We start from the raw sequence: 27,716 nt of genomic DNA on the forward strand, positions 1-27,716 counted from the left end.
ACTCACTGGTTTATTAGAACTCCTTTATACTTGACGGATGAACTTGAGCATAAAGTCTAAGTCTAAATTGTGAATTTTCATTTCATGACTTGGAGTAACTTAGATTTGGGGAAGAACTGACAGACTCAAATGGATGGATGGATCCTTATGCTGCATTCAATTCACGTGGGAAAAATAGTAGATATGAGAATCCTACATAAAAATACCATTAATGTCAGCTTTCATATCATGAAAATGCGGTTTACCTCAGCTTTCAGATGATAAATAGTGATTGGGAACTTGTTGGTTTGGTGATGGACCGTGATTTCTCACACTTCCTGAATATTGATGTCACCAATAAGGAAGTAGCTGTAGTCAAGTGTAGGGAGTGATATATTCATTTCAAGTAAAACGAACAAAATGAACAGTTTTCATCACGTCACAAGTCATTTTGTAATCACAACTCTTAAAACCCCATGGTAGGACACAGGTACTTGCTGGATTTTTCATTTGTGGTTGACATTGCAATGCTCGGTTTTACTGTAAAACATGAACTCGAATGCATCATCACTAAGTGCATGTGTATTACGGGTGGAAAAAGCTGATCAGGAGCGACCAAAGTCTACAGAAAACTTCATGAAACTGTGGCTCCAAACGAGTTCGAACAGCGCGAACTTTTAACCATAAAGTCGGTAATTCCCACGCGACCTGAACGCACCGTTATCCACCGAACGCCTAACCGGCCTCGTCCTCACATGGGACAGATCTTGACGCTGTCGGAGCTCGAGCTGAACTGTCCCAGGGCGAAGTCCAGGCCCACCCCGACCCCGCTGCCCACCCCGAAGGCGGCGTACAGCGGCTGGGTGAAGTTGGCGCGGAAGGTGTGCAGGTGCGTCATGCTCTCCGCCACGCTGTAGAAGGCCAGCGTGCCCGCCTGCAGGTCCAGGAAGACCCCCAGGCGCGGCGAGTAGGTGACGGGGATGTCCCGCTTCTCGTTGTCGTGCATGGCGGAGCAGCAGGTGTCCGACAGCTCCAGGCTCCAGGACTGGGCGTTGTAGCCGAGGCCCGCCCTGGCGTCCGCCCCCTTCCGGTTCAGCGCCCCGTAGGCCACGCCCATGGAGGAGCCCCGGCCCCGCCACTCCACCTCCCAGTAGCAGCGCTGGGCGCCGAGCGGACTCCGGCACAGCACCTGGGTCCAGCCGTCGAAGCGCTGCGGGGCGTCGGGGCAGGGCAGCGCCGCCCCCTGCAGGGTGGCTTTGGTGTCGCCCTCGGAGAGCGCCAGCCGCCGGTGGGCCGTGTTGGGGTCGAGGGTCAGGGTGACCGCGTCTAGGAGGGCAGGGAGGGAGGGAGAGGGATGAGGGACAAAGGTACAAACCAGAATTTAGTATAAGAGGTGGTGACCTGGTACCAAAGTTCAGCCAATAACAGATGGCAAATTCAGTAGCATGCTTTTTACCATTAGATGTCAGGCTTTACACAGATTTGGGTTTGATGTTTAGTTACTCTTTAAGAATATTAGTTGCTTACTGTTAATGAAGCAACACAGAGATATGAGTGCCAAAATGTACATGTGATTAAAGGGACACCATCACTTTAAAGTAATAATCCAACATTTTCATTTTCACTCATTGTAAGCTTAATGTTTAAAATGTAATTGTGTAGTTTAACATTGAGAATGTAATGTAATTATAATTATGTTTGGCAGACTCACGCTGGAGGAACTCCTCTCTGCTCCTTGGCTCTGGAGCCTGGATGCTGTCAAGGTTGATCTCCCTCACTGGGAAAGCACATCAGTCAGTCAGGTCATTGATTAGCAAGCAGTATTAACACAACACATTTTGAACATCCTGTATATATGCTGTAAATGCATACGTCTGTTTTCTTCATTTTCTCCTCTAAATTGCATATATATTGATATTTTTTATATTTTTCCTTTAACCAAAACTCAAGTCAAATTTAAGACATGGGTGATTTTAATATATGAATAATGGACAGTGTTCTGCATTCAAAATGTTACTTAAGTAAAAGTACAAAAGTATTAGCATCAAAATGTACTTAAAGCAACAAAAGTAAAAGTACTCATTATGCAGAATGGCCCATTTCAGTATAATACAGTATATAGTATATTATTGAATTATAATTGCATTAATGTGTAAGCATCACTTTAATGTTGCAGCTGGAAAAGGTGGGGCTGATTTCCACTACTTTATATACTACTGGGTAGCTTACAGTAATCTATAATAATACATCACAATTAATTAGTTGATTATATTTTGTATTAATAATCTGAATCTGCAAAGTAACTAGTAACTTAATTATCAAATAAAGGTAGAGGAGTAAAAAGTACAACATTTCCCTCTGAAATGTAGTGGAGTAGAAGTATAAAGTATCATAAAATGGCAATACTCAAGTAAAGTACAAGTACCTCAAAATTGTACTTTAAAGTACAGTATTCGAGTAAATGTACTTAGTTACTTTCCACCTCTGATAATGGAGGATAAAACATAAAGGTAAAAATAAAGGTAGATCAACTCACATGCGGGGAAAACTGGTGTGTGATTCAACATGGAGTCAGGTGTGGGCGAATCCAAGAAGAGACTGGGGTTAACTGTGAGAGAAAACAGTGTCAGACACATCAGTATAACACAGCAATCCACATTCAAATACTGTGAATGGATGCAGTCATGGAAATGAATCCTTCTAAAGACTGGCTTCTTACCCACTGTTGGTGTTTCAGCCAGAGCAGCCATCCCCCCTGTTGAGAGGACACAGTGACCCACAGTTAAACAGAGATAGAAATGCATATGTATCCAATTGAATCAAGGTAGGATTAGATGGATATACAGTATACAGGGTCTTACATGGGTTTCCTCCTCCAGACGGGGTGTTGGTGGCTGGGGTGGCCGGGGTGGCGCCGCGCCGATGGGAGCGGAAGAGGCTGCTGATGGACGCCATCCGGCTGAAAGCTGAGAGAAGGATGGAAAACAACGGCATCATATTATATTCTCGCAAGATTATTTAGGTTTTTGTGGACTGGACCTCGGACTGGATATCGTACCTCCAGTCGATGCTGGAGCAGGAGCAGGAGCTGGGGCCGGGGTTGGAGCTGGGACCGGAGCTGGGACGGGGGCCGGGGCCGGAGCCGGAGCTGGAGCAGCAGCAGGGACGGCCTGGCTCTGGTTGGGCCTGTTCCAGAGAGACTGGGACTCCCTCCGACTGGGAGTGGGGCTGGGTCTGGAGTTGGTCTCCCTCACTGTCAGGAAGACATGGAAGGACAAAGAGACTCAGTGAGTAACAGTGTATCAAATTAGTATTTCAATTTCAGTCATAATGTTACAGTTACTGATTACAAAATCAGTCGGTACTTTTGTTATCACCCCCTCTAAATATCAGATTGAAGTGGAATTATCCAAAATAACATATTCCACCATTCCAACCTCTGATTTATTTTTTCATTATAAGTATCTAATCCTCTCACATTGAGCTAACTTAGATGCAAAATGGCAGAAAAGCTTACTTTCTCAGGATGCAACTATGGTCATTACTTAGATTTTTATCAAGCAAGAACATCAGACATCAATGCTGTTCAGTTTTCCTGATCATTCACATGTAAGTGCACAGGCGAGGCAGCTGAATTATCCCAATTTATGAAGATATAAGACAGGATGAGGAAGTAATAAGTTGATATCAAGTCAAGACAAGACTAGAGACCACATTTTAACAGGTAGGATAGATGTGTCACATGATGATCAGGAAGTGTGGCTTTTGAGAAATCTGAACCAGTGCAACCTGCCATGCCAGGAAAAGACAGAAAGAACCCATCTGTTTGTCTTTCACCTGACTCTCTTTCCTCTCCCCTCCGTCTGTCCCGGTCTCTGGGTGAACTCGTGTTTCCCCGGTCTGCAATGAGGAAGAAGAGCGCAGGTTTAAAACACGCACACACACACACACACATTTCATAGTAGTGACACACACACCCGGGTCGGGGTTAATTTACCTTCAATTCAAATTGACAACTGGAAATATTTTGCCATAACAAGGTTCTTATGTCCAATCTATAGAGACATGATTGAGCATGACAGGCTGTAATGGATTTTGAATTTAATCAATTGAATTGTGTCAATTGACCCCAACCGTGACACACACACACACACACACACACACACACACACACACACAGTCTCACCTCGTGGTGTGTCTCTACTCCTCACATCTTGAGTTCTGAGGCCAACACCTGAATAACAAATGGTAAATTGAATGTTTATTAAGTGTACTAAATTGCTTTAGCTCAGTATAATAAATGATTTAATTTGTTGTTAAAGTACAGTACCTATTCCTCGTCTTTCTGGGCCCCGGACCCCGACTGAGACACTCGGAGTCGGAGCTGTGACACATGAAAGACATTTTTGATGTTGATGTTTTGATGTTTTTGACATGTTCCACATATTTGTTGACTGACAGAGAAATGATAAGCTGTAGACAAGAAAACACTGTACATACCCTGAGGGCGGCTGGCTGCGTTGCGAGCACCCAGACCAGAAAACACTACGGGAAAGAGGAAGTGGAACAAATTCTTTTACTTTCCTGGTATTTTTTCTGTTGTTTGATGAGTTTTGAGTAATGAGATCAAAATCAAATCGCCTGAAAACAGTGTGTGCTGATAGAGAAAATAAGAAACTCACATTTAAAAATCCCTCCTTTCTGTTCTTCATTCTTGTCTGACATGAGATAAAAGAATGACATTGTTAAGAAAATCAAACTTGCAGGTGACAATAGAAGAAAGTGGATGAACGACTTTTATAATATCCATGTTAATAAGAAGAATGATGATTGGAACTCACTGCTGCTGTTGCCCAACGTGAACAGTGTTGTGTCATTGACTGAAAAAGAATCGAAAAGGAGATGAAATTACATAACAAGACAAGACAGGATGAGACGAGACTAGACATGTTCGTGTTCTGGTGACGGACCTTGTTTGGTGACCTTGCTCAGCTCCTCGTTGCACAGGTCCTCCACTCGCTCCCTGAGGTCCAGGACGGCGTCCCGTACCGGCTCAAAGGAAGCCTCCGTATTGGCCACCACACTGGGCAGCTCCCCCGTCTCCAGGGGGCTGCACATGGACTCGCATGTCTGGAAGGAAAACATGGCATTTACTTTTACTCTTACAGGAGATGAGCCGTCTATAGTAGGCCTATTCAAGTATTTTTTTTGTGAATCAGGTAAATCAAGTGCCATATGGTGGTGGGACACTTCTGTATGACCAACAGATTTTTGGTAATTTCATGACCTGTCTTATCGGACTTCTATCTGACTCAGCTCTTGTGCCACAATGGCTGTGAACAGCTGATTTCATTTCTAAATGTACAATTTGACCGATAGAATGGTTAATATCTCTTCTGTTTTTCAATGGGAGTGGATCATTTGAATTTATATAATGTCAGCTTCTTAGTTAGCAAATAGTAGTTCAACTAACCATCAATATGTCCAATATGCACACTATCTAACCTATTTAGTAGAAGCTATAAAAGATATATTTCAAGAAGCTATAAAAGATATATTTCATTACATAGATATATTTCATCAGCTATAAAAGATATATTTCATTACATAGATATATTTCATCAGCTATAAAATATATATTTCATTCCCTATCCCCCCCAAGGCTAAAGAGGTATACTTCAAGATAATTAATGAAATTTACCCCTCTAGTGAATTTCTAAGATTCAAATTTAATATAGACTGTAATTCTCGTCAATTTTGTAATACAGAGGTTGAGACAACAGATCATTTATTTTTTCACTGTAATATTAAACTCATAATTTTTGGTCTAATTTGAATTTATGGATTAAATCTAGCGTTGCGGTTCTACCACCATTTCTACTAGAAAATGTCAAATTTGGAATGTTTATAGAAGATTAAAAAAAATATAGAATTTTTAATGAATCATTTAATTATTTTGGCAAAATATTTTATACACAAATGTAAATATTGCAAAACACAACCCTGTTTAACAGCCTTTAAAAACGAATTAGAAACATTCTCCAAATCTCGAAAATGTATGAAAAGCATGAATGCCCCAAAAATTACACTTTGTATTTGCGCAGTATAAAGTAATTTAACCCCTGGAAGGTATACATTGTTCTTTGTTTTTTTGGGTTTTTTTTTTTTTCCTTTAATTTACTATTCCCCCACCCCCCCACCGCACCCCACCTGCAGGTAGTGGATGTGGTCCTCGCAGCGGACCAGCTCCTTCATCTCGGTGTCCCTCCTCCTCAGCTCCTTGATCTCGGCCTCCAGGCTGTCGGTGAGCTCCTGGGCCTGGGCCATCTTCTCCCGGCCCGCCTCCTCCAGCACCTCCTCCAGCAGCTCCTGCAGACGCCCCACCGAGCGCTGCAGCTCCTCCAGCACCTGCTCCGTGTCGCCGTGCACCCGGTCCGCAGAATGCTGTGTACGTGCGGGGACAGGATGGAGGGGGTCCCATGGGTGTTCGTGTCATAGGGGTTTATGGGAAAACGTGGTTGTTAATTCTGAGAAGTAGTAACAGTACCACTGATGTGAGATAGAGACTACCAATTGAAAAGTCTAGTAACTTTTCCCCTCCAATTTTTGACTTTTGAAGAAAAATAATCAAAATAAAATGTAGGTATCACTTTAATTAAGAGAGTATTGAGGTGGCTGCTTGTGCTCTAAGGCCTTCCATCCCTGAAGACCGAGGCCAGCTGCTGACCCACCTTCATCGCCTCCATCATCTTCTTCATCTGTTTCAGCTCGTGCTCTCTGCCTTTCAGCCTCTGGTGATTCTCTGCCTGCATCTCCGACAGCACTTTCTGAACGAGGATACAGAGAGTTAGACAATGGCCAAAACGGTCAGATATGACCAGAACTGTACAACTGCCTGTACAACAAACACAAGCATGAGGAAACGGTTGGACAGGGATGAAAAGCTTGTCAGATAGACAGAAAGCAGTAGGAGAGGGTGGTGCGTTATGAATAGACAGGAATGTAGTTAGGAATGTCCTCACCCAGGCTGCATGTTAGACACAAAAGGAGCAGCAGTTAGCACCTGAGAGAGAGAGGACGCCACCTTAAACAGAAACCCATCACTGAGGACAATGGAGAGCCGGCAGGAGGGCCCACTCTCTATGGCAAGCTGTTTTTAACCTTTAGTCATTCCACTCGTTTCATCATATAGACATCTATTGTTCACGTTTAACTTCAGATCAACATATCCATATTGTTATGTTCACTGGTGGCAAAGAAAATGCATCTGTTATTGAATTACATCTACAAAAATCAATTAAAACGAGTGAAATGTAACTTGTATGTATGTAAAATGCACTTCTAACTAGCCATAATTACATTTTGACGACTGAAAATGTAATTTTGACTAGTCCAAATGTAATTGTGACAACTGACATTCAATGATTACATATAAAACTGTCTTGCTATATAGATGCACAGTATACTTATCTCCTGAACTACCACTGCACTGTGGCTGCCTCCCCATACAGAGAGCCACACTTTGACCTAACCCATCCATATATAGCATTATACGCATATTACCATAGCGTGAAACATTTCGACATTGTCTTACATTGCATTACTACAATATAAAACACTTCTACACCATCTATTAAAAACGACTTTTGCTAACGCTTACATTGCATATTGGGTTAGAACTCCAAGAGCACCCTGGTAATTACATGATCATTGAGGGCCTCTCATGGACCCCCCCCAAATCTTTGGGGGCCCCCTCTCAGCCCTGTGCAGCGTCCGGCCCTGCCTACCTGTCTCTCCATGCGCTCGGCCTTGGTGGAGACGCTCTCGTGGCCCTTGTGCTGGTTGCTGGTGCAGAGCCAGCAGACGAACACCTTGCACTGGCGGCAGTAGAACTCCTGCAGGTACTTGTGCTGGGTGCAGATCTTCTCGGCCAGCCGGCCCGTGGGCCCTATCAGCTCGTGCTGCTTCAGGGCCTTCTGGGTCTGGTGGGGCTTCAGGTGGGCCTCGCAGTACGAGCTCATGCACACCAGGCAGCTCTTGACCGCCGCCCGCTGCTCGCCGTGGCACATGTCGCACGGCACGGCCGAGGAAGACAGCTTCCGGGCCCCTTTGGATTTGGAGGAGGACGCGGCGGGGGCACGGCGGGCGCTCCTCATGGACTCGCGCACGTCCGACATCAGGGCGCCTTTGCGGAGCTGCTCCACGGCCTCGGCCAGCATGGTGTTCCTGGACAGGCAGGGCTTGGGGCAGAAGGTCTGGCGGCACTGGGGGCAGCTGTAGACGCCCTTGGGATCGTCCTTGCTCCAGTAGTCCTTGATGCAGGCCATGCAGTAGCTGTGGCCGCAGGGGATGGTGACCGGGTCGTTGGGGAGGTCCAGACACACGGGGCAGTTGAACTGCTCCTCCGTCCAGAGTTTAGCACTCATCCTGGCACTGTGTCAGACACAATGGAGAGAAGAAACAGGCAGGTGGACAGAGCAGAGAGAGAGAGGAATGGCTGCAGGATAGCAAGTGATGTAAAGAGAAAGACTCACGGACACTTAGAACAGCAGAAGAGAGAGAGAGATATAGAGAGGTAGTCCTTTTGCCAGCACCAAGAGGAGGAAAATGAAGTACTTTTAAAGCTGTTCAACTCATTCAGTGGAGGTGAGCTGGGCGGGGCCAGAGCCACCAGGCAGGTCTAGCGGGGAAAACGGGTGTTGGTGGAAACCTGCCATAGGAGTGGAAGGTGGAAATGGGACGATTATGATCATTTGGCCAAACCCAGCCTGAGCCACAAAACTGAGTTGGAAGGCTACTGGGCAGCCAATCAATATCTGACCCAAATATGAAGATTCAAGATTCAGGTTGATTCTGCAAGTAAAGAATATATTAAGTAGGGTCAGATGACTGTGACAGCTATAGCAATAAGGTCAAATAAAAGGGGATGCTGGTTTGGTTGGGGTTTGTATGTCCTCTCACTAAAACTGCCCTTTGACCTCCCAGCCGCTAGAGGGCAGCAGGTTTCCGAGCTCAGCGGCCACACAGCCGGATGAGTTACATGGTTTTATAAGAGGACTTAGAATATCATAGCCTACATAATCTTTATTTTCATGCTGTTACTTTCTGGCTTGCTCTTTTCAGTCAAGGAGCGAAAATTTGCCCATTAAATGTCACAGGTAATGTAATTGTTATACTAGCAAACCAGAGCCTTTTCTTTTGTGTGACTATCGGTACTAGCTTGTTGCTAAAACTAGCCCGTGAGTAAAAATGCCCTCTGATTTAAATAGTTATTCTCCCTTCAGTAAATCTTTGTAGTTTCAAAAATAAAGTAACTTTGAGTTGGATTTTTAAGGGCGTTTGGTTGACTACAGATAAAACTATTCGATTTATCCCATGTTGAGAGGTCAACTGTGTTTAAATGTTTTTCAGTATCACATCACCATACGGGAGAGGAGCCGGCTGCCCCCGGTACAGAAATGCACACAGTGTTGTTCGTTATACCACTGTCCGCTGTGCAGCTCGGACATCTACAAACCCACACACAGATATAAAGTCAACAAACATCTCAACAGTCACATTTCAAGAGCCATTCAGCATCAAGGTACTGTATGCCGTGTGTTAGGGTCGGCACGTGCCGTTTTCTCTACTATGGAGAGAGAGTTGAACCAAAGTCCATTAAAAAATAGGGCAGTTTATTGTGTCCTTGTTCATCGGCGTACGTGTATACCTTGAATAACATGACTTAAGACCTTTTACGCATTAAAGAGAACCACTTCTCAATTCGGCGTACTCCCAGTACAACAAGCACCACTTTTTTCACTAAACTGTCGCCTCTAACGTTACGTGTTGGTCCACCTGTTATCTTTCTCTGTCAAAATACACAGTGGATGGCAGTAGCGAGCAGTGCGAAGCAGTTATAAAAGTTGGGATTTTATTTAAATTGAGTGCTGCTTGGTGAATCTTCTATGTGCCGAATATACCAGAACACCCTAACGATTCGTGAAAGGTATTCGGTGATGGTCTACCACGTATGTACGTTTGCATAAAAACAAGGCAAGATTAAATTGACACATTTCTGAATGGAGTTTGGCCTCCTTCACTCTACACTCGAGAACGGCACCCATGACCAATGTGTGTGCGCGCGCGCGCGCGGTTCAGTTTCCTCTGTAGCTCAATTCCTTGGAGTAAGGCTATTTGACAAACAGGAAGTAGGTTGCACTAAATCTTAAACATCTGACTAGAATATTCGACCTAAAAGAAGGATACATAGGCTATAATACAATAATGCTTAGTTAATTACTGCAAAAATGTGAGCATCTCGTCTCGCCTGTGAATGTAAGTCATTCTGAGAAATGCCAGAAAATGCAGTGAAACGCCTGGATAACAGATACATTAAAATGCCAGCTGAGGTCTTACTGTGAAAGTATGAAATAAGTATGTGAGACACATTCCAACTGACAACTGAAGTGCTTTTAATGGTATTTATCACCAAGCATCTTCCAGTTATTAAAGGAATAGCCTACTATTTTCACATGTCTTTCTTTTCATATGCAGTTGGTCTTTCGCTCTACCCATTGAGCTCCTGTTTACTGCATTGCACTGTTTTCACTCATATTTAATTGGCTGTATCAACAACTATAGTGATGTATTAACTCATCATTTCATTTCCCCACCCACAGGCTATAATATCTGCAAGTGCAACCTTGGATGCAGGCCAGAAGCTCATTTCCACTGTTTTTGCGAGAAGCTGTTTTTGAATCGTAATCAGTTCATTCATCATCTGAACACAAAACACCAGGCTGCTCCCACGCCGCATCCCTCTGTCTCCACTGGTGTTGAGGATGAGGAGGGTGATGATGATGATGGTGGCCCCGCAGAGGTGACTTCACCTTTGTCTCCATCATCAGCTGATCAGCCAAACGCTCCTCCAGGCCTAACCACTGATGCCCTCGGATCAGCCGCAGCCAACGATGAACCGGACGTGAATTGGACATCAGGAGGTGATGCTCCAGCGAAGTGTTGTCCAGCAAAAACCGAGCCAAAAAATCGCGTGGCGTGCCCACAATGCAACTTGGTAGTGAACAAGAAAAGCCTGAGCAAACACATCCAGGTGAAACATCCTGACGGAACTGCACACGTTACCTCCAGTTCACACCTGAGAGGTCAGTGCCTTTTTCTACTAGTTTTATTTAAGCTTTATTCAACAAGCTGGGTCATTTAAGAACAAACTATCACTGACAAGGAAGAGGAATGAAAGAGGAAGTTTTATAGATTTGCATTTTGTTTCAAAGACTTATTCATAGTTTTATTTATTTGTCCTCATTGCGATATTGTTTTTTTTCATTTGTGAATCAGCATGAGTCATGGTGTTTTTTGTTGTAGGTGCCATTAACCTACCAACAGAATTTCCAGGAGGATCAGAGCGTCCCCAAGGTGCCACACGTAAGCCAAGCTCAGACTACATGGAAAAATTCATTTAAAACTGATTTTTTTGTAGTAATTTTGAGACATTTTAGAACTCATAATCAAGTATTTTTAAGTTTTTATTTACCTAACAGAAATTTCTACAGTAGTATCCTATGTTGCCAAGAAGTGGCTCCTGGTAACCAAGGCAGTAGAAGTCTGTCTTTGATTGGCTGCCATGCGACAACATTAATCTTAACCAGTCATTTAGTCTAGTGTTGAGTCTTAAAATCTTATATATTTTAAAAAAGTAAACCAAAAAAAAGCCATTACGGCGAGATAATTTCACTTGTTTCCAATGCAAATCACCTTGATTCAAGAGTTTTCTTGAATCAAGTGACACCTGATTGCAAGATAGTCTCTTGTTTCCTGAAAGAAGTGAAACAGCATTTGAAAGAAGTGGAATTATGTCACTACATTTGAATTTTTTCCACTTCCTTTAAGTAGAAAGGAAGTAATAATAGACTAAATGACTTGTTAAAGGAATAGTTCACCCACAAATGAAAATTCTGTCATCATCTACTCACCCTCATGCCAAATGAAACACAGGTGAAATGTGTTAGTCCATATAACACACAGGGAGGTTGCCAGCACAACTGCACTAAATGATGGTGTAAATATACTGTAGGTCTTTTTGGAACTCTGAAGAACTGGTCCCCACTGACTTCAGTTGTTTTGGAGAAGGCTGCTATGGAGTTGTGCTGCAGCCTCCCTGTGTGTTATATGGACAAACTTCACCTGTGTTTCAACTGGCATGAGGGGGAGGAGATGATGACAGGATTTTCATTTTTGGGTGAACTATTCCTTTAAGATCCATATTTTTTTTGCAGTGTACCTCTTAAAAGACCAAAGTCAATGTGGAACATGTGCCGACTGTCTCGTTTCACCATTTGACAGCGGTGCAGCTGGAGATCCTGACCCAGCTGAGAGTCCTCCAGCAGCAGCAGAGCCAGATCCTGCTGCTGCTCCAGAAGCTCACCAACACGGACGGCGGTCCTGACCCCGCCCCGGCCGGCCCGGAGGACTCGTTCCCCATCGCCGACGAGGACGGGCTCGCCGCCTTGGAGCTGAAGCTCAGCGAAGACCCCGACTTGAAAAATAGGCTAGTGAGTACATGCGGTACTGTCAGAACTTACACCTAGTTTCTTAAATTCCTCTACAGTTCCCTTACTGTTTCTGGCTTCAGATGAGTTTTTTCGGGAGCGCAGAGGGAGTCCCCATCGATCAGACGGTCCAGAGAATACTGGAGAGGATGCTGTCCAACCCATTTGCAAGGAGAATGAGCTGGAAAGGGGAAAACAATAAGGTGTCATTTGCTTCTTCGTCTCTGAAGGAAATTGTAAACGGTGAGCGATTTGGGTAATTAGGTTTACTTTCTCTCCATTGCATGTCAATGAGACTTGTTGGAATGCACATAAAGCAGCCCAGTTGCTATAGACAAGGTTTAGGTATTTCAAAATTTGAAATGGTTTCAAAACAAATGTCCTTGTTAAACTTTTGACACAAAGTAGTCTGTGATAAATAGCACAATATGTGCTAACAAATGAGTATTTGTTATAGTCAAAATAATCCATACATTATGCTTTTTTTTTTTTACTCAAAAACGAGTTGTATGAGCTCAGGTCAATGAGGCCTACAGGCCATAAATAGCAAATAGAAGTTCAAAACTTGTAATGTTCTCAAGAACTTAAGTTGATAAAAAGATCTAACACAACGTTAGGTGATAATATATGTATTATTATGGATTTATAATCAGCTATAATGGGGCGGTCATTTTGGACCGGGAACACAGAATTAATTAACATGAAACGAACACAACAGGAGGGTTAAAGCCAGAATAGACTAGAAACTGGTTAACAGTTAAGAGTGTATCTTAAATCTATGAAAACTTTGAATTACAGATGTCTCTTCCTATAATTCCAATGTAAGAATAACAATGAATTCACTTGCTAAGACAAGTACATGTACAGGAATTAGTTTTGGTGACGGTAGTGTAAGCATTCATTATGATTCATATTATAATAGCGTAAGATCACAATATCTACCATCTTTTAGAGTAAGTGACATATATATTCTGTGTCCGTTGCAGAGTCGGTGAGGAGGAACAGTGTGTGTGCCAGAGCGGCAGACACAGCGGTGGAGTCTGCCGTGAGGAGGTGGCTGCAGCGGGCCGGAGAGAGGGAGGAGGGAGGAGAGGAAAGAGGAGGAGAGGTGAGTGGTTCCGCTACATCATGGACTCTACCTGAAAGCTCATGCTGTCTTCTTTTCAGTAGAGAAGGCAAAACTCAGAACATTTAGTATTGAAATGGCAATAAAATGCTCCAGTTTCAGATCACAGTTGCTGTTTCCATATCATCATAACAAAACTGAAGCATTGTCTGTCTTTTCTGTAGCAGCAATAATCTACTTTCTGGAACCAGAGAAATGCTGGTAAGTGAATATTCAAACTTTACAAGCTATAATCACTCTGTTGTATCTGTTTCTTACACAATCAGTCAATAACTATCGCTCTTTTCTCAGGGAGAAGAGACTTGTGTCTACAGGACCTCGGACCATTCTTTTGCACATGCATTCATTCTTTTTCTATCTCTCTCTCTCTTCACATTCTTCTTTCATTAAATTACATGACTGAGTTGATTGAATTAAAGTAACTGAGTTCAATAAAACTTGTGTTCCAACAGATGAAGTCAGGTTCAGCAGTAACTGTTTCACTACTTTTTCTTGCTACTTTGGATGTAAAATGCCACAATGAATATGAGATTAAAATGCAGACTGTCAGCTTTAATTGGAAGGTATTTTCAGCCAGAGCGGATGAATGGTTAAAGAACTGCAGCTTTCATGTTTTTTTTTCTCCGCTGCACTGTCACGGTCTGAGATTATATTCAGTGAAGAAGCCATTTTTCATCGTCGGAAATTAATATGCAGTGATGTGTAGAAGTCTGCAATCCATACACTTCACCAGATGCTTCATCTGCTGGCAGGCTCTCTCTCCAGGCTGGTTTTGCATTTCATATTAGGATTTAGATGTGACGAGGCCGAGGAAGAAGGAAGTACACAATTAGCGTAAATGGGAACAAGTAAGCACTGTTCTACATTAACCAGCATTGAATCGCAATTACTATTACATTATTCACACATGCATAGATACTTTTTTCTAGCTCTTGTGGCATGGCTTCAGTTGCATGGTTAAAGGTCAGTACAGTTGGCCCAGAAATAAATAAATAAAATATCTAATATAGAGCCACCATGTCTAAACTAAGTGATTACATAATTTACCTGATATTAATACCAGCAATGATTATAGTTGAACTATCCCGACTAACATTGTTGACTGAAATACACAGTAAGCATTATCTGTCACTAGGTGGCAGTGTCCACCTCTGTTCATGTAGTAACATTCAGATTTAATTTATATCAGGTTTTCCTCCTTAAAACATTTTCTTCAATAAAAGTTGAGGTTTACAGGGATTTATATGAAAACTGTTGACCACGTGACGTATACAACACAACCTTATGTTGTAGCCAAAGAGCCTAAACTGTCAAGATAGTTCACATCCTAGCCCAGCCGATGGAAACCCACCTGCTGAATAAAATTGTTTTTTAACGATAGAAAGGCACCTATCTGTATCTTACGGAGATACTACGCTATTTGACTTAATCAAATGAATAGTTACTAGACCGAATGTGAGACAATAAGAGTAGGGTCTAGTCTCCCTACCGGATTTAAGCGAAAACGGAAATAGGCAGGAGTGAAACCTCTCGCTTCGCGTGGATACTCTCTGGTGTAGCAGCCTGTCCTACAAGAAAAGCACAGTGGGGCCTGTTTACATCTTTTTAATGTATTTTTAACCCATTGTCTAGTTTGGCCAGATGTCAGAGAAGGCGGTGAAGCGCCCAGGGGTGGGGGTCGGGGTGCTGGTAACAGACTCATGCCACCCAAACTGTGTTCTACTTGGAAAACGGAGAAGTGCAATGGGTAAAGGAACATACCAGCTTCCCGGTGGACACTTGGAGTTTGGGTAGGTGGGTACCCCGGTACTCGCTAAACTCCATTCAAAAACCGGGCAATGCTTATCGGCAGAGTTACCTACCTTATTTATTACCTACCGTATATTACTTTGGGCCGTTTTTGAATCTTCAGCAGCCACTCGTCAATTCGACATACGTGTAATGCACCAAGCAGGTCTTACTTAACAAAATTTCAACTTCGTTTCCGCCACCGATGTATTTTGATAGAAGAAGAATCATGGCAATAACAGGCGATACCATCTCTAAAGATTGGAATTTTATCGAAATAAGATATTCTTGGTGGATTATCTGTATGCCGAATCACCTAAAGTGCACATTTAAGATTGAGAAATGTCCTTAAGTTATATTGTTCCACCGTGTCTGCTTGCAAGTAAGCAAGGCAGTGTTAATTGCCACATTTTTGAATGGAGTTTGGCGTGTGTGTTCTAGAGAGCACGGAACGTATCAGGGCTAGGTGGTCAGTCTGAGGTTCTTCATTAAAGGCACAGTCAAAGACATTTCAAAGTAGTTCTCAGTTGAGATGGAGACAATGGCCTTAATGGTACTAATGTTATGCTGATAGACTGAGGCTAGCTTATGGTACGTCTTAGATAGATTTACAAAACAATTTGCTTTAAAGCAGACTTCAAACAAGCAACCTCAAGCTCATAGGAAATGTGGTGATTCAATACACTTAACCCTAATCTATGGCAGGCAGTTCAAACCAAAACTCCCAAACCTGCTTATCTGAATGAATTTCTGGGGACAAAGTGGAGTAATGACTGAAAAGATATTAGCATTTGGTCAGTGTGATAACAGAACATTGGACCCGAATGCTCCCCTGTTTTTTGTTTTTTTCAGATATAGCTTCCATATAAATCAGGGGATTTTTTTGATCATTGCTCTCTATTATAACTGATAAAAAAAATGCCAGATCAACCGTGGTCTTTCCTAGGCCAAGGTATGGCAAGTGCCACTTTCTTGCCATACTAAAGTGACACCAATGATAGGAAACAGTGGCCTCAGCACTCCCGCTGTAATGTTATCTATAGAGCTCTTGATAAAGAGCCTGACAAACAGCAGTTTATAACTAAACAAACATACTAAACAAACTGATCCGACAGATTTACAGCCTGTGGCGAGTACTAATAATGTCAAGTCAGTTTTGCAAGCACTAGATCAAAACATATATGGAAATCCAAAAAGGCAAATACTTATTATACATTAACAGTGAAATGGTGACATTTAGTGGCTTTAAGTGAATCATGATGACTGCCAGTGGATGTGACCCTGATTTCCGTATCGTTGAAAGGGAGACGTGGGAGGAGTGCGCTCACAGGGAGGTGATGGAGGAGGCTGGGGTGCGTTTGGTGAACGTCCATTTTGCCTCTGTGGTGAACTCCATCAGGCTGGAGGAGCAGTACCACTACGTCACCATTATCATGCAAGGGGAACTGGACAGGGAACACCCAGCGGAGCCGGCCAACCTGGAGCCAGAGAAGAACGAGGGTACGAGGGACAAAAAAAAGTGGAGTTAGTGTTTACCGCTGTGCCCTGTTACACAAAATAATAAGAGAACGTGCGTCCCTTTCCCTCCCAGGCTGGACGTGGACGCGGTGGGACCAGTTTCCCCCTGAGGAGCAGCTCTTCCTGCCGCTGGCCTGTCTGAGACAACAAGGCTTCCAGCCGTTCAGCAACACACTAACCAACACACAGGCCTGAAACTCACACTGTTACACTGGGAAACCCACACAGACTCTTCTGACTTCCCCGCAAAATAAACCACAAAGACCTCTTCAAAACCAAACCTATCCCTTTAATGTTTACATTAATGGTCATGTTATTCTGTTATGGTACATACTGTAATTTTTGCCAATATTACAAACTGTTGATACACATTGTAGACCATTTATGCATTCTGTATTTCACCCGTTTATATCATATTCATTCAGAGCAAATTACAAGAGCTGATGTTTCCATCCAGATGTCTCCTCAAATGTTGCAAAAAATAAAATGCAATTTAGATGGGTTTTCATCAGCTGCGTTTGAGTGAACAAATAGGATTCCTGAATGTAAAAAAAAGAAAATAAAAATGGAAAGTATTTCAAGAATTAATTCATCATGGGACACAACATGGCATAACGTCTTTAATGTCTCAAGTGAGTGAAACATGCTTTATTTATTACAAACTAATATATTTCATTATTTGTATACTGCAGGTTTAGTGCAGCTGTTGACCAGGGCTTGCATTTGGAAATTTCAATACATTTTTAATCGTGTGCACATGGAATACCAACATAGAGAGAGGTCTTAATTTGAAGTAGATGATGACTGAAATAACTAAAATGACTAAAGCTTTATTTTTTCAACTCAGAATAGAAGAGAAGAGTATAAGAAAATGCTTGCAATCATTGAGGTGACACTGAGGTAAAGTATTAAAACAGGTAAAGCAGTAAAACAATACTGATAGGCTTCTCAGATATTGACACACATTCAACCCTCGTCCATTTTCCCCCTCATGCAGTCTCCCCCGTCTCACAGCATGTTGGCGCTAGTGACGCCCGCCGCCAACAGCGCGGCCCACAGGGTGGCGGCGGCGGTGGCCACGGCGCCGTTAAAGGTCTTGTCGTGGACGTGGCTGATGATGTGCATGGCCCCGCTGTAGGCCTCCTCGCAGGTCGGCTGGATCTGGTCTTCGGGAAGCTTGAAGCCATATTGTCCCTTGTCTCTCAGCTCGAAGGTGTAGGCGAAGGGGATCCCTAGCAGCCGAGCCCAGTCTCTGGACGAGCCGGAGTTGGGGTCTGCGGAGAGAGAGAGAGGTTGATATCGACGCGTTTTACTGTCTGATCACAAGATTAAATCATGGAGAGGGACTAAGGATCAGGCTGTATCCGTCAAATAATACTACTACTAATAATAATAACTAGTCATTTCAAATTTTGTAATTTTGCTACAATTCATAAGATAAGATGAAATGAGATTTCACTTTATTGATCCCCTATGGCGGTGGTTCTCAACATGGGGTCCGGGGACCACCAGGGGTCTTTGAGGGCATTCCAGGGGGTCCCCAGCAAATTGATGAATTGTTAAACTTCAGTATTTTGTCATTTTAGAATGACTATTTTGATCATAGTTTCACTGTTATCTCTCTACCTACAGTACAGATAGTCATGGAGTTCTGGACAAAATCATATCTCACAATAAAAATATTCTCAGATTTGGGTCCGAGAGACAAAATCTCATCAAATGGGGGTCCGTGGCCCTAATGTGGACTAAATTAGGGGTCCTTGATATGAAAAAGGTTGAGAACTACTGCCCTAGGGGATATTTGGGATTCATCATTCAATGCAATTCATCATTACAAAATTGCTCAGGTGCCTTATACATGGGAGAAATGGAGAAATTTTCTTGGAGGTTACAGAGGATTTCAGAGTATCCAAAGTATAAAAGCTTTTTGCAAAATTGAGGACATTTGATCAATATTTGCCGTTTCCATTCAGGTTTTCTAATTTAGTAAATAAAATATATATATATGAACAGAGAATTGATCTTGCAAAATTACATTTTAATTGGTTCCCTTACCCTCATACATACTCAAATAGACGAGGGATTAAAATACATATAGTGGCACTTTCTTAGAGTTAATGGCTTGTAATGAGCTACAATGATGACCCAAACTTCATATAAATAGCCTGTGTGGAAAAGCAAGCTTAATGCAGGAAGACTAACTTCCCCATTAAGCTTTAAATAGCCTATTTATTTAATTTGTCAGATGACTCCTGGGAACCAATTATCTTACAGTCTCAGCCTGCAATAATACACACTATTTTTCCACAGCTGATATATATTTCATTCAAATCGAAACTGCACTCAAATTACTCGACCAGTTGGGACTTTGACCAACTCCCTGTTAAACCAAAGACCAGTAACTCAACCACCAGTCGATGAGTGTGTGCTGATCAAAAGGCAAAATTAATGGAGTCCATACTTACACAGTATATCTGGCGAGGTTCCTACAGTGTAGTTCATCCCATGGACCTTGCGAATGGCCTCTGCTGCACCCAAACCGACCTCCATCTAAGGAGCCAGACATTAGCATTAGCTGTTGTCATATAGTCATCGAAATAGTAAGACATCAGCAGACGAGTAGGTTAGTGCAATGTAACTTGACATTGATCTATGTGACTAAGCTGTTAACACACTGAGCTGAGCTGGAACCACTGAGTGCCTTTACATGCACGTCAACACTGTCCCATTGATATTCAGGATACTCAGGATTTCCAGTTCTGACATCAAACACCAGATAGGCTCACTACCTTCCTCATTACTTTTGGATGTGTGAACGACGAGAAAGTTTTCTGCGTACTAACACAAAAGTTGGACACATGAAGGTTCACAAGTCAGGAAACGGAGAGGGAAACGGAACAGCAGAGAACTCAACTCAATGAGGCAGTAAGACCTAGCTATCTCCACCCTCTTCTCTTTCTCTGTCTCCTTCTAGCACCCCCCCCCCTCCACAAACCCCCCAAAGGACTGCTTCCTCTCCCCTACTCTGTCATTTAAATTCGTGGGGAACACCATCTGCAACACCCTCAAATTGAATGACAACATCTCCGATCTAATCAGGAAGACCCCACACAGGACGTTCTTCTTGCATTCATTTTGGCAGCTCAATGTGTCATCCATTAAAGTCTGATGTGGCTCTGCCTCCTGCCACTCCAAGGAAAGACTGCGGTGGTGTCATTTGAATGGCTTAGAGCGCAGTCGGCTGCTGACTTCCCTCCATCAAAGACCTGCATGATGCCACAGTAAGGAAAAGGGCAACCTCCTGTTTTGCATAATTCCCAAAATTACCACCTGCACCACCCACCACTGCAGGAGTTCCTTCCTAACAGCAGTCACCTCCTCAACCAGCCCTCCATTCTCCACCTCGTCACTTTGTTTTGCACTATCATTTAGGGTTGGGACGATATGCTTATCCCACGATGCGATTCAATACGCGATATGGGGTTCACGATTCGATACAACCACGATACAGTGTAATAAATATAAGTTCAGTGACAACAAACTTTCACTGTGCAGAATTATATTTTAGCAATGGCATTGGCTTGCTAGAATGTAAACAACAATTTAAAAATGTCATTACAAAGTTAAAATGATATAATATTGATGGAGACCTTGTGAAATTGTGATGGGCAAGCTGTCTCATTTGTGATTACTACAGCAGAATAAAATGTCTCATCACTACTATCAATGCTTCGCAGCATTCTCAAGTTGTTCCTGTTCTGTTTGGCCTAAAGCGTTACACTGCAACAGTTCTTTGTCTTTGAATGTATACATGCATTGTTCAGGGTCCGAAATTATTATCATTATTAACATACTTGTTTGAAAAATCTATATTTATTATTTTGGCTGATGAAAAAATTATACTTTGTTTGCCAGCCTGAAAGGCTGGACACAACACTTAGTGTGTTTATGTTTCCTTGTCTGCACTATGTGTGAAGTCCTGATGAGTTTTGTCTTGCACCTACATCATCAGTCCTGTATTGTGTAACTGTCTGGTAATGTGTCAGTTAACCAGGTCACATTTAACAATTAATAGAAACCCAAATAAAATACCTGATATATACATTTTATAGACATTTGATCTCATTTACTGTTGGTTTTTTGTGATCTGCATAAGCTCCCATGGTAATAATCTGTTTATTCATGTACAGTATACAGGGATATTCATAGTCAAGTTACCCGGGATATGAGGTACTATCCAGAACACTGTGTGCATGTTAATTCCCAGTATGATGCAAATGGCTGTGTTTGTAGGTTCTGTTCATACCAGCTCCTTGTAGTTGGGGGCGGTGACGTTGGGGTGTCCGTAGGGAACCAGGAGCAGCTGGCCGTAGGAGTGGATGGTGAGGAAACACAGAAAGTCCTCCTTCCGCTGCTCTATGAAGAAAGTCACGCCCTGGGCCTCGGACTCAGAAAGCGGCTTGGTGCCACAGTACACCTGTGAGCAGCAGTCAGTCGATATACCTACGGCTGTAAAAACAAGCCAGAGAAATAGAATACATGGAGTGAAATGTATTAGAAGCACCTGTTTACCAACTCAGTCGGTCTGTGATGCTTTGTGATTGGGTTCCTATGGGTTTTTGAAGGCCGATACCAATATTTTTAGACTTATATCACTGACAGCCATAATCTTTACATTTGACTGTTTTCATACCAAAAAATTACAAGTCATCAGTGTTTCCTGCAGAATTTTATTCTTGCCAGGGTGGAACATTATATTTTGAGACACACTGTCACTTCTTCAGACTTGTATGTCTCAATGTCGTGTTTTATAGATGGAGCAAAATTTGATCTTATGTTTTAGGACATACAATTTAATACCTCAAGACAGAAACCTTGACATGCAGAAAAGACATCTTGCATTTTGTACACTCATTAGTCGGTGTGTATGATTTGTCACACAATTTGTGTAATAGCTAATAAAGCAATGGGCTATAACTTTGAGATTTTAGTCACAACCCATGTAGTTTTGGAGGTGGAGAAGCACAACAACACTTACTGCCCCAGTTGGCGTCGAAGTTGCGGTTGAGATCGGTGCCGTAACAGTCGCAGCCCGCAGGTCCCGGTGACCTGGACTTCCTCCACAGCCGAGTCTAGAGAGGGCAGAGTGGTCAGCCGGTTTAATCAGTCGGTCCTGATCAATTTATCGACTTAGCAATAAATAAAGCAGACCATTTCACATTTCTCTACAGACTTAAGTACCCGTCCCTTTAAATGTTTCCAATCTCAAATATTGCCTGGGATTGCTTTTGGATATTACTTTTTGGTGTTCATCAGTCTGAAAACAGGATATTTAATAGATTTTGGGCCACTGAACATCAGAAATTCCATCCATTTCCCCGCTGATTGGATCGTGACTAGTGTGCCTGTACTGGCCTCCATTCTTCCATCCCCTACCCTGTAGATGGGCAGCTTGAGAGCTGGAGAAGCTTGCTACCGGTATTTTTCATTAACTCTGTTTATTAGGGACATTTTTAATACAGCGTGCAGGTTCTTATCTTCTCTGAGCAGCCTGGTGCACTGAAAGTAGTCAAAAGGTATGAGCACTGACTGTGTTGTCCTTCCAGGAGTAGATGTAGCCGTCCACGTTGAGCACGGGCGTGATGTAGAAGTCCATGTTCCTCATCATCTCGTTGACTTTGGGGTCTGTTTTGTACGTCTGCAGGATCTGATGTGGGAGAGCAAGTGGAGATGTAAACATTAGGGTTACACTGACCTATATTGGCCTTTTATTAAATATTAACTTGAGTATCATCCACCACCAACATGATGGAGGCTCCTCCCAGACCATAAAACAGTCTGTCAAACCTGCAATAGAATTGGATTTTTGAAAACTAATTTTTCATTTAAAGAGTAACTAAACCCCACCCAAATCTGTGGTGAAGCCTGACACCTACTGGTGAAAAGTAGGGTACTGAACTGGCCTTCTGCTATTGGCTGGTCTTTGAGCCAGGTGATGTCACATATTTGTACATAGTAGTTAGATGTTTAGGTTTACCTCTGTCCATTTTGTTGTCCTTGTTTTTAGCTGTATTTATTGTTTGTAAGTACATTGTGAGCAATGGGAAAACCGGAGTCAAATTCCTTGTATGTGGACATACTTGGCCAATAAAGCTGATTCTGATTCTATAGAGTACAACAGGTGGTGACATCAGCATTCAAAAACCCTCATCAGCTGAATCCTAGTATGTTCAGTCATGACACACATATTCCATCTCTCACCATGATGGTCTAAATGTGGTTTCACAGGCTTTTCCACCCTGACAAGAATAAAACTCTGTGGGAAAGACTGAATACTTGTATTTTTGAAAATGGTCAAATGGAAAGATTCTGAATACTGTCACAGAATATCGGGTATCGTCAGCTTTAGTTCAAAATATCTTCAGCATTCAAAAAGCCTCATCAGCTGAATCCTAGTATGTTCAGTCATGACACACGTATTTCATGTCTCTCTTTGTCTCGTGCACACACACACACACACACACACACACTCTCACTCACCTGTCGGACAAAGTACTGACAGAAGGCGGGGGAGATCCATTCCCTGGCATGGATACCACAGTCCATCCAGATAGCCTTCTTCTTCACTCCGGTGCTGATGCCGACCTGCAAGACAAGCGGGGGAGATTCTCATTACTATGCCACACACTCACACACATCGATACATTCCAATACTGGACCATGCTGATTTATCATAGTATGCCAGATCATCAATTCAATGAATTGTGTGAAAGGTGGATTACCTTGAGCAAACTAATTTCCTTCTTCTCATAGGTCTCGCCATAGATCACCCTGGACACAACATCGGGGTGATCTGTTGTGATCCGGGCCATCCAATTGGTGATCTGTAGGGTGGAGCAGCATTACATACATATGTGTGTGCGTGTGTGTGTAGTAACCTGTCAGAATAATTTGGTGTGCCAAGTGGTTGGGCTTTCTTACCTCTGGCATGGGGTGATATTTGTAGTAGTCATACTCTCCCACTCTGTCACACACACACAAACACACACACACACAAACACACACCAAACACATTAGACTGAGAGTAGTACAGGTTTTCTGTACAGTATTTCCTAACTCCATGCAGTCACGCTTTGCCATAGGAAAACAACATGTCTTGAAATGAAACCTTGCCTTTTATATAACCCAAATTAGAAGTTTCCTGTGTCATTTATGTGTGTACAGTAAAACTCAATGCAAATATGGAAGAATTTATCTCAGTTTCAATATTACACATTTATTTGGTTCCAAGGTTGAGGATGAACAGATCAGGATTGCGGTAATTGGATCAAAGAAGCAGTAATCAAACTACAGATACTTTGAAAAAAATAGTTAATTAAGTGTTGGATTCCTCACAAACAGGTTTGAGCAGAAACAGCACTTATTCTGAGATTATACGCAGACATAGTTTTGTATGTTTTAAGTATTTAAATAGATACGTTTATTTAACAATATTTGATGCATTTTGGATGCAAGGTGATTCAAAAGTAACCGATAATAATCAGATTATGTTACCAGTAGATTACATTCATTTATTACAAATTTCAGCAGGTAATCAGTAATTCTGTAACACATTACATATTCAAAGTAACTTTCCCAGCCCTGGTTGCTCTGCATTACCATTCTGCCAGTTAGTGTTTGACACATTGTAGCTTGTATTAACTATGTAACTTTCTGCCCCAAGCTCACCTTTCCACCGTTGCTGCTCCAGCCATTGAAAGCAGCATGAAAAGGGCCAATCCCATAGAGTTCAGCATTATGGCTTTTTGAAAACTAATTGCTTCTTTGCAGCTACCAAATGCACTGACCTCAGTATATGACAGCCTTTATAGTAGCCACCTATCTGATAAAGACACACCTTTGCCTTGATCACAGGCCACCAGCAGAACACTGGTTTATGCGTTGACTTGGTTAATGTGTAATGTGAGCTGAGTAGTACTTCAGGTCCTGGCACTGTCAATGGCAATGTCTCATCGGATTTACAGTTTTATTCCTTCCTAATTCTGTTTTAATTCATGTCTGGCAATTTTATTGTTTATTGTTTGTAATTATTTTATGTTATTGTTTTATCGTCAGTAAAGCAACTTGTAGTGGAAGTAGTAGTAGTTTTAGTAGTAGCCACTAGGTTCTTCTAGATGTTTATCTGTATACAGTAGATCTATGGAATGGAAATATCATATGTTGAGAATTAGAGGGGAGGGTGGACATTGTTTAGGTTACACATATGTGACGTAAAATTGGCTAAAACTGCAATTCCACTCTTTTGATTTTAAGGGGAAATGTCAACAACTTGCTGCTTTGCTTCAACAGTCTCTGTTATCAACACTCACGCAGTAAAAGCCAGGTTGGTCATGTTCGCATTTGAGCGCTGCCCTTTTCAATGGAAAAGTGACAGGTTATGTTTGTCGATATCGTTCAGCTCCATCACTCATTCCGATTTGCTGCTCATCACCTATATGGAGTGAGATGATTCACCAGTCAATTAGTCATAAAAATCTAGATTTGAGCCATAGATGATCAGATAAAATGCTGGATAAAGTCCTCTCTAGACCTTCTAACTTGCTATGTTAGCCTTCTCCATTCCCTGTCCAATATGAGAGTTAAGTGTTTCTCAACTTTCAATAAATCCCCTCTAGTTCACTCTTTTCTCCAGGGTTTGTATTCAACATGTCTCTTAGTGCAGGAGTAATGACCTACTTGGGAACTGATGTGAAGTCAGTACTGTGCATGGTGTGGAGACTGCATGATGGCATTCTGTTTCTGCTGTTCAGCACTGAAGTCCTCTTTCAGTGGGAACACAACATAATCACAACATATGGGCCATCCCGAGGGACATAGTCGTGTGTAATTCACAAACTGTTTCTATTGATGGTATCGTATTCAACAATGCCATAGGTGTACAGGATTACAGCTGGTCACAATGATGTATTTTTATTACGGGAATGTGATAGGGAGATACATCGATCGATCAGTCTTGATAGACAGAGAAAGAGAGGGAAAGAACAAGAGAGCGAAAGTAATCCCTAATAAAAGGTAGAGACTAATGAGAAAGAGCAAAGGTCCACCATGCTGCATGTCATAAATGTCATAAATGCAAATGCTACATAGTTTACTCAACTCAAAAGCAGGAGGGTTTGCTAGTCTTCAAAACAAATTTTATTTTTGTTTAGTTAATTTTAGAAGTATCACCAAATGTGAGTTTCATTTATTTTATATAATGTATAAGGCAATATAGAAAATGGAGGGTAGGGAATTATATGTGCAGTAGTCCCTTGTAATATCTTGTATGCAAACAGCTTTTACTGTATGGCCTTTTATCTGTTTCGCGCATCATAATGAAATGTTACCAACTGGTAATAAATTAATAAATACAAACATTTTTGTAATATGGCTCTGGATGTGAACTAACTTGCAGATTTGAATTTGATGGAATTTGATCAGATGATTTAGTCTGGTGTTTTTATATACATTTGAATTCGTAGCTCATTTACTTTTGACTGTACTTTGACTGTACTTGGTGGCTAAACCTTAGGGAAACTTGATTGAAAGTATTCACATTGAACATTTCTTAATTCATAAGAATCAGAATATTCAATAAAAAAAAAACTCCATCAAAAGGCATATGTGAAGTTAAATTGCATAATGTAGGAAGTGTTCATTTGTTGCCTGTGGTACATGGTCTTAATGGCTGAACCTTGGATCTTCCAGTGTCCTTGTATTCACTTGACTGTTTGGGTTGTAATTATTTGCAGAGTTGGTGGATGAAAGAAAGCTTTATGGATGTAATCAGTTCATCAGTCTATCAGATAATTGGTTACTTGACACTTGGTATTATTGCTTGTTCCATTACAGCAATGTCCAAATTCTCATAAGGGACAATGGTTATATAAGATTATTGTTTGTGAAATGAGCAGCAGGTGGTATCTCTTGTGCAATCTCACTATCTGTTTCACCCTCTCAGTTATTATCATGTGTCATACTTTGCCATACAGAATCAAAGAGCAGGGGTTCCCAACCTTTTTTGGAAGGTGACCCCAGCATTTCAAACACATTAAACTTGTGTGTTCATATTGTACCAGAAGCATAAACAATGTCTCATTTCTCAGTGGGACAGAAATGAAGCTGGTCTACCTCAGCTGTGAACAGGCAGGCTGCTTACAGCCTCTTAGCAATCCAATCTAGATTTTCATTTGGAAATAACAAGCTGAAATTACTATTGCTAATTTAATTTGACTCAAAACTTTTCCAGGAATCTGATTTTCATATCAGGGATCACTGCATGAGGTTTGGCTGGCAGGATGGTGTAGCAGCTTCTGTCACAGTCACAGGTTTGATCCCTGCAGCAGCCGGTGAGTCCTGCTGAAGTGTGGTAATCCTCGAGATCCTGTTTGGAGAAACTGTGCTGTTTTCTTCCCAGAGATCACCTGTCAATCAAACAGTGTGTCCAGTACTGTGACGTCTTCTTCCTTGGATGTCCTGTTGATGCAGTTTGAGTTTCTGTAGGTGGCGCTCTTTTCTTTGTCTGTTCAGCCATGGTGGCTATCGCTGCTCATGCTCACTACCCAGTTCTTCCTCTGTTTCTTCCAAACAAACCGGAAACGTAAAACGCATCACTTCCTTTTCAACAGAAGATTTTTTACAGGAAAGAGCTACCAGATACCGGGTGTTTAGAACAGCAAATGGAAAGGTTTCATGAACTGGGTGTAGTGTTAGCCTAT

General features: G+C 42.1%; 4 protein-coding genes across 5 annotated transcripts; 2 read left to right on the plus strand and 2 right to left on the minus strand.

Moving 5' to 3' along the window:
- Nucleotides 1-4: 4 nt before the first annotated feature.
- trim25l (tripartite motif containing 25, like) lies at nucleotides 5-8,820 on the minus strand. Its single transcript, XM_071536468.1, has 16 exons — nucleotides 7,767-8,820; nucleotides 6,711-6,806; nucleotides 6,190-6,423; nucleotides 4,950-5,109; nucleotides 4,821-4,859; nucleotides 4,662-4,697; nucleotides 4,480-4,524; nucleotides 4,310-4,363; nucleotides 4,166-4,213; nucleotides 3,817-3,879; nucleotides 3,038-3,232; nucleotides 2,841-2,945; nucleotides 2,699-2,734; nucleotides 2,516-2,587; nucleotides 1,691-1,756; nucleotides 5-1,305 (listed from the first exon to the last, which is right to left on the minus strand). Exons 1-16 carry the CDS (start codon nucleotides 8,403-8,405, stop codon nucleotides 731-733), a joined length of 2,463 nt encoding a protein of 820 aa, XP_071392569.1. The 5' UTR covers nucleotides 8,406-8,820; the 3' UTR covers nucleotides 5-730.
- Nucleotides 8,821-8,922: 102 nt separating this feature from the next.
- On the plus strand, nucleotides 8,923-14,097 carry LOC139658365 (uncharacterized). Of its 2 annotated transcripts, XM_071536479.1 has the most exons (9): nucleotides 8,923-9,137; nucleotides 9,391-9,562; nucleotides 10,641-11,123; nucleotides 11,344-11,403; nucleotides 12,322-12,530; nucleotides 12,611-12,770; nucleotides 13,514-13,635; nucleotides 13,818-13,854; nucleotides 13,945-14,097. In XM_071536479.1, the coding sequence occupies exons 1-8, from the start codon at nucleotides 9,129-9,131 to the stop codon at nucleotides 13,824-13,826; spliced, it is 1,224 nt and encodes a 407-aa protein (XP_071392580.1). In that variant the 5' UTR covers nucleotides 8,923-9,128; the 3' UTR covers nucleotides 13,827-13,854; nucleotides 13,945-14,097. The 2 variants fall into 2 exon arrangements, with proteins under 2 accessions (XP_071392580.1, XP_071392579.1); XM_071536478.1 differs by lacking the exon at nucleotides 8,923-9,137 and having other exon boundaries at nucleotides 9,331-9,562.
- Nucleotides 14,098-15,197: 1,100 nt separating this feature from the next.
- On the plus strand, nucleotides 15,198-17,490 carry nudt15 (nudix (nucleoside diphosphate linked moiety X)-type motif 15). Its single transcript, XM_071536476.1, has 3 exons — nucleotides 15,198-15,443; nucleotides 16,745-16,941; nucleotides 17,033-17,490. Exons 1-3 carry the CDS (start codon nucleotides 15,295-15,297, stop codon nucleotides 17,152-17,154), a joined length of 468 nt encoding a protein of 155 aa, XP_071392577.1. The 5' UTR covers nucleotides 15,198-15,294; the 3' UTR covers nucleotides 17,155-17,490.
- Nucleotides 17,491-17,967: 477 nt separating this feature from the next.
- On the minus strand, nucleotides 17,968-25,351 carry LOC139658355 (carboxypeptidase O-like). The gene is made up of 10 exons (XM_071536465.1): nucleotides 25,329-25,351; nucleotides 24,688-24,801; nucleotides 23,941-23,983; nucleotides 23,742-23,843; nucleotides 23,500-23,604; nucleotides 22,550-22,666; nucleotides 21,998-22,091; nucleotides 21,266-21,468; nucleotides 19,425-19,509; nucleotides 17,968-18,233 (listed from the first exon to the last, which is right to left on the minus strand). Exons 1-10 carry the CDS (start codon nucleotides 25,349-25,351, stop codon nucleotides 17,968-17,970), a joined length of 1,152 nt encoding a protein of 383 aa, XP_071392566.1.
- Between the last annotated feature and the right edge of the window lie 2,365 nt (nucleotides 25,352-27,716).

Source organism: Centroberyx affinis, unplaced genomic scaffold (assembly GCF_046629955.1).
Source record: "Centroberyx affinis isolate AG114_WGS23_722 - 3 ecotype Tasmania unplaced genomic scaffold, CSIRO-AGI_Caff_v1 ptg002875l_1, whole genome shotgun sequence".
Lineage (NCBI taxonomy): Eukaryota > Metazoa > Chordata > Actinopteri > Beryciformes > Berycidae > Centroberyx > Centroberyx affinis.

Coding starts and splice junctions, on each gene's coding strand:
- LOC139658355 (XM_071536465.1), bottom strand. CDS start 25,351: ATGACCAACCTGGCTTTTACTGC. Junction 23,984..24,687: donor GGAGCAGCAACGGTGGAAAG/GTGAGCTTGGGG, acceptor TGTGTGTGACAG/AGTGGGAGAGTATGACTACT. Junction 22,092..22,549: donor ACTCCTGGAAGGACAACACA/GTCAGTGCTCAT, acceptor TGCCCTCTCTAG/ACTCGGCTGTGGAGGAAGTC.
- trim25l (XM_071536468.1), bottom strand. CDS start 8,405: ATGAGTGCTAAACTCTGGACGGAGGAGCAGTTCAACTGCCCCGTGTGT. Junction 5,110..6,189: donor ACCACATCCACTACCTGCAG/GTGGGGTGCGGT, acceptor TTTTCCTTCCAG/ACATGCGAGTCCATGTGCAG. Junction 4,525..4,661: donor GAAAGGAGGGATTTTTAAAT/GTGAGTTTCTTA, acceptor TCTTTCCCGTAG/TGTTTTCTGGTCTGGGTGCT.
- nudt15 (XM_071536476.1), top strand. CDS start 15,295: ATGTCAGAGAAGGCGGTGAAGCGCCCAGGGGTGGGGGTCGGGGTGCTG. Junction 15,444..16,744: donor GGTGGACACTTGGAGTTTGG/GTAGGTGGGTAC, acceptor TATCGTTGAAAG/GGAGACGTGGGAGGAGTGCG. Junction 16,942..17,032: donor GGAGCCAGAGAAGAACGAGG/GTACGAGGGACA, acceptor TTTCCCTCCCAG/GCTGGACGTGGACGCGGTGG.
- LOC139658365 (XM_071536478.1), top strand. CDS start 9,355: ATGTTGAGAGGTCAACTGTGTTTAAATGTTTTTCAGTATCACATCACC. Junction 11,404..12,321: donor GCGTCCCCAAGGTGCCACAC/GTAAGCCAAGCT, acceptor ACCATTTGACAG/CGGTGCAGCTGGAGATCCTG. Junction 12,531..12,610: donor CCGACTTGAAAAATAGGCTA/GTGAGTACATGC, acceptor TTCTGGCTTCAG/ATGAGTTTTTTCGGGAGCGC.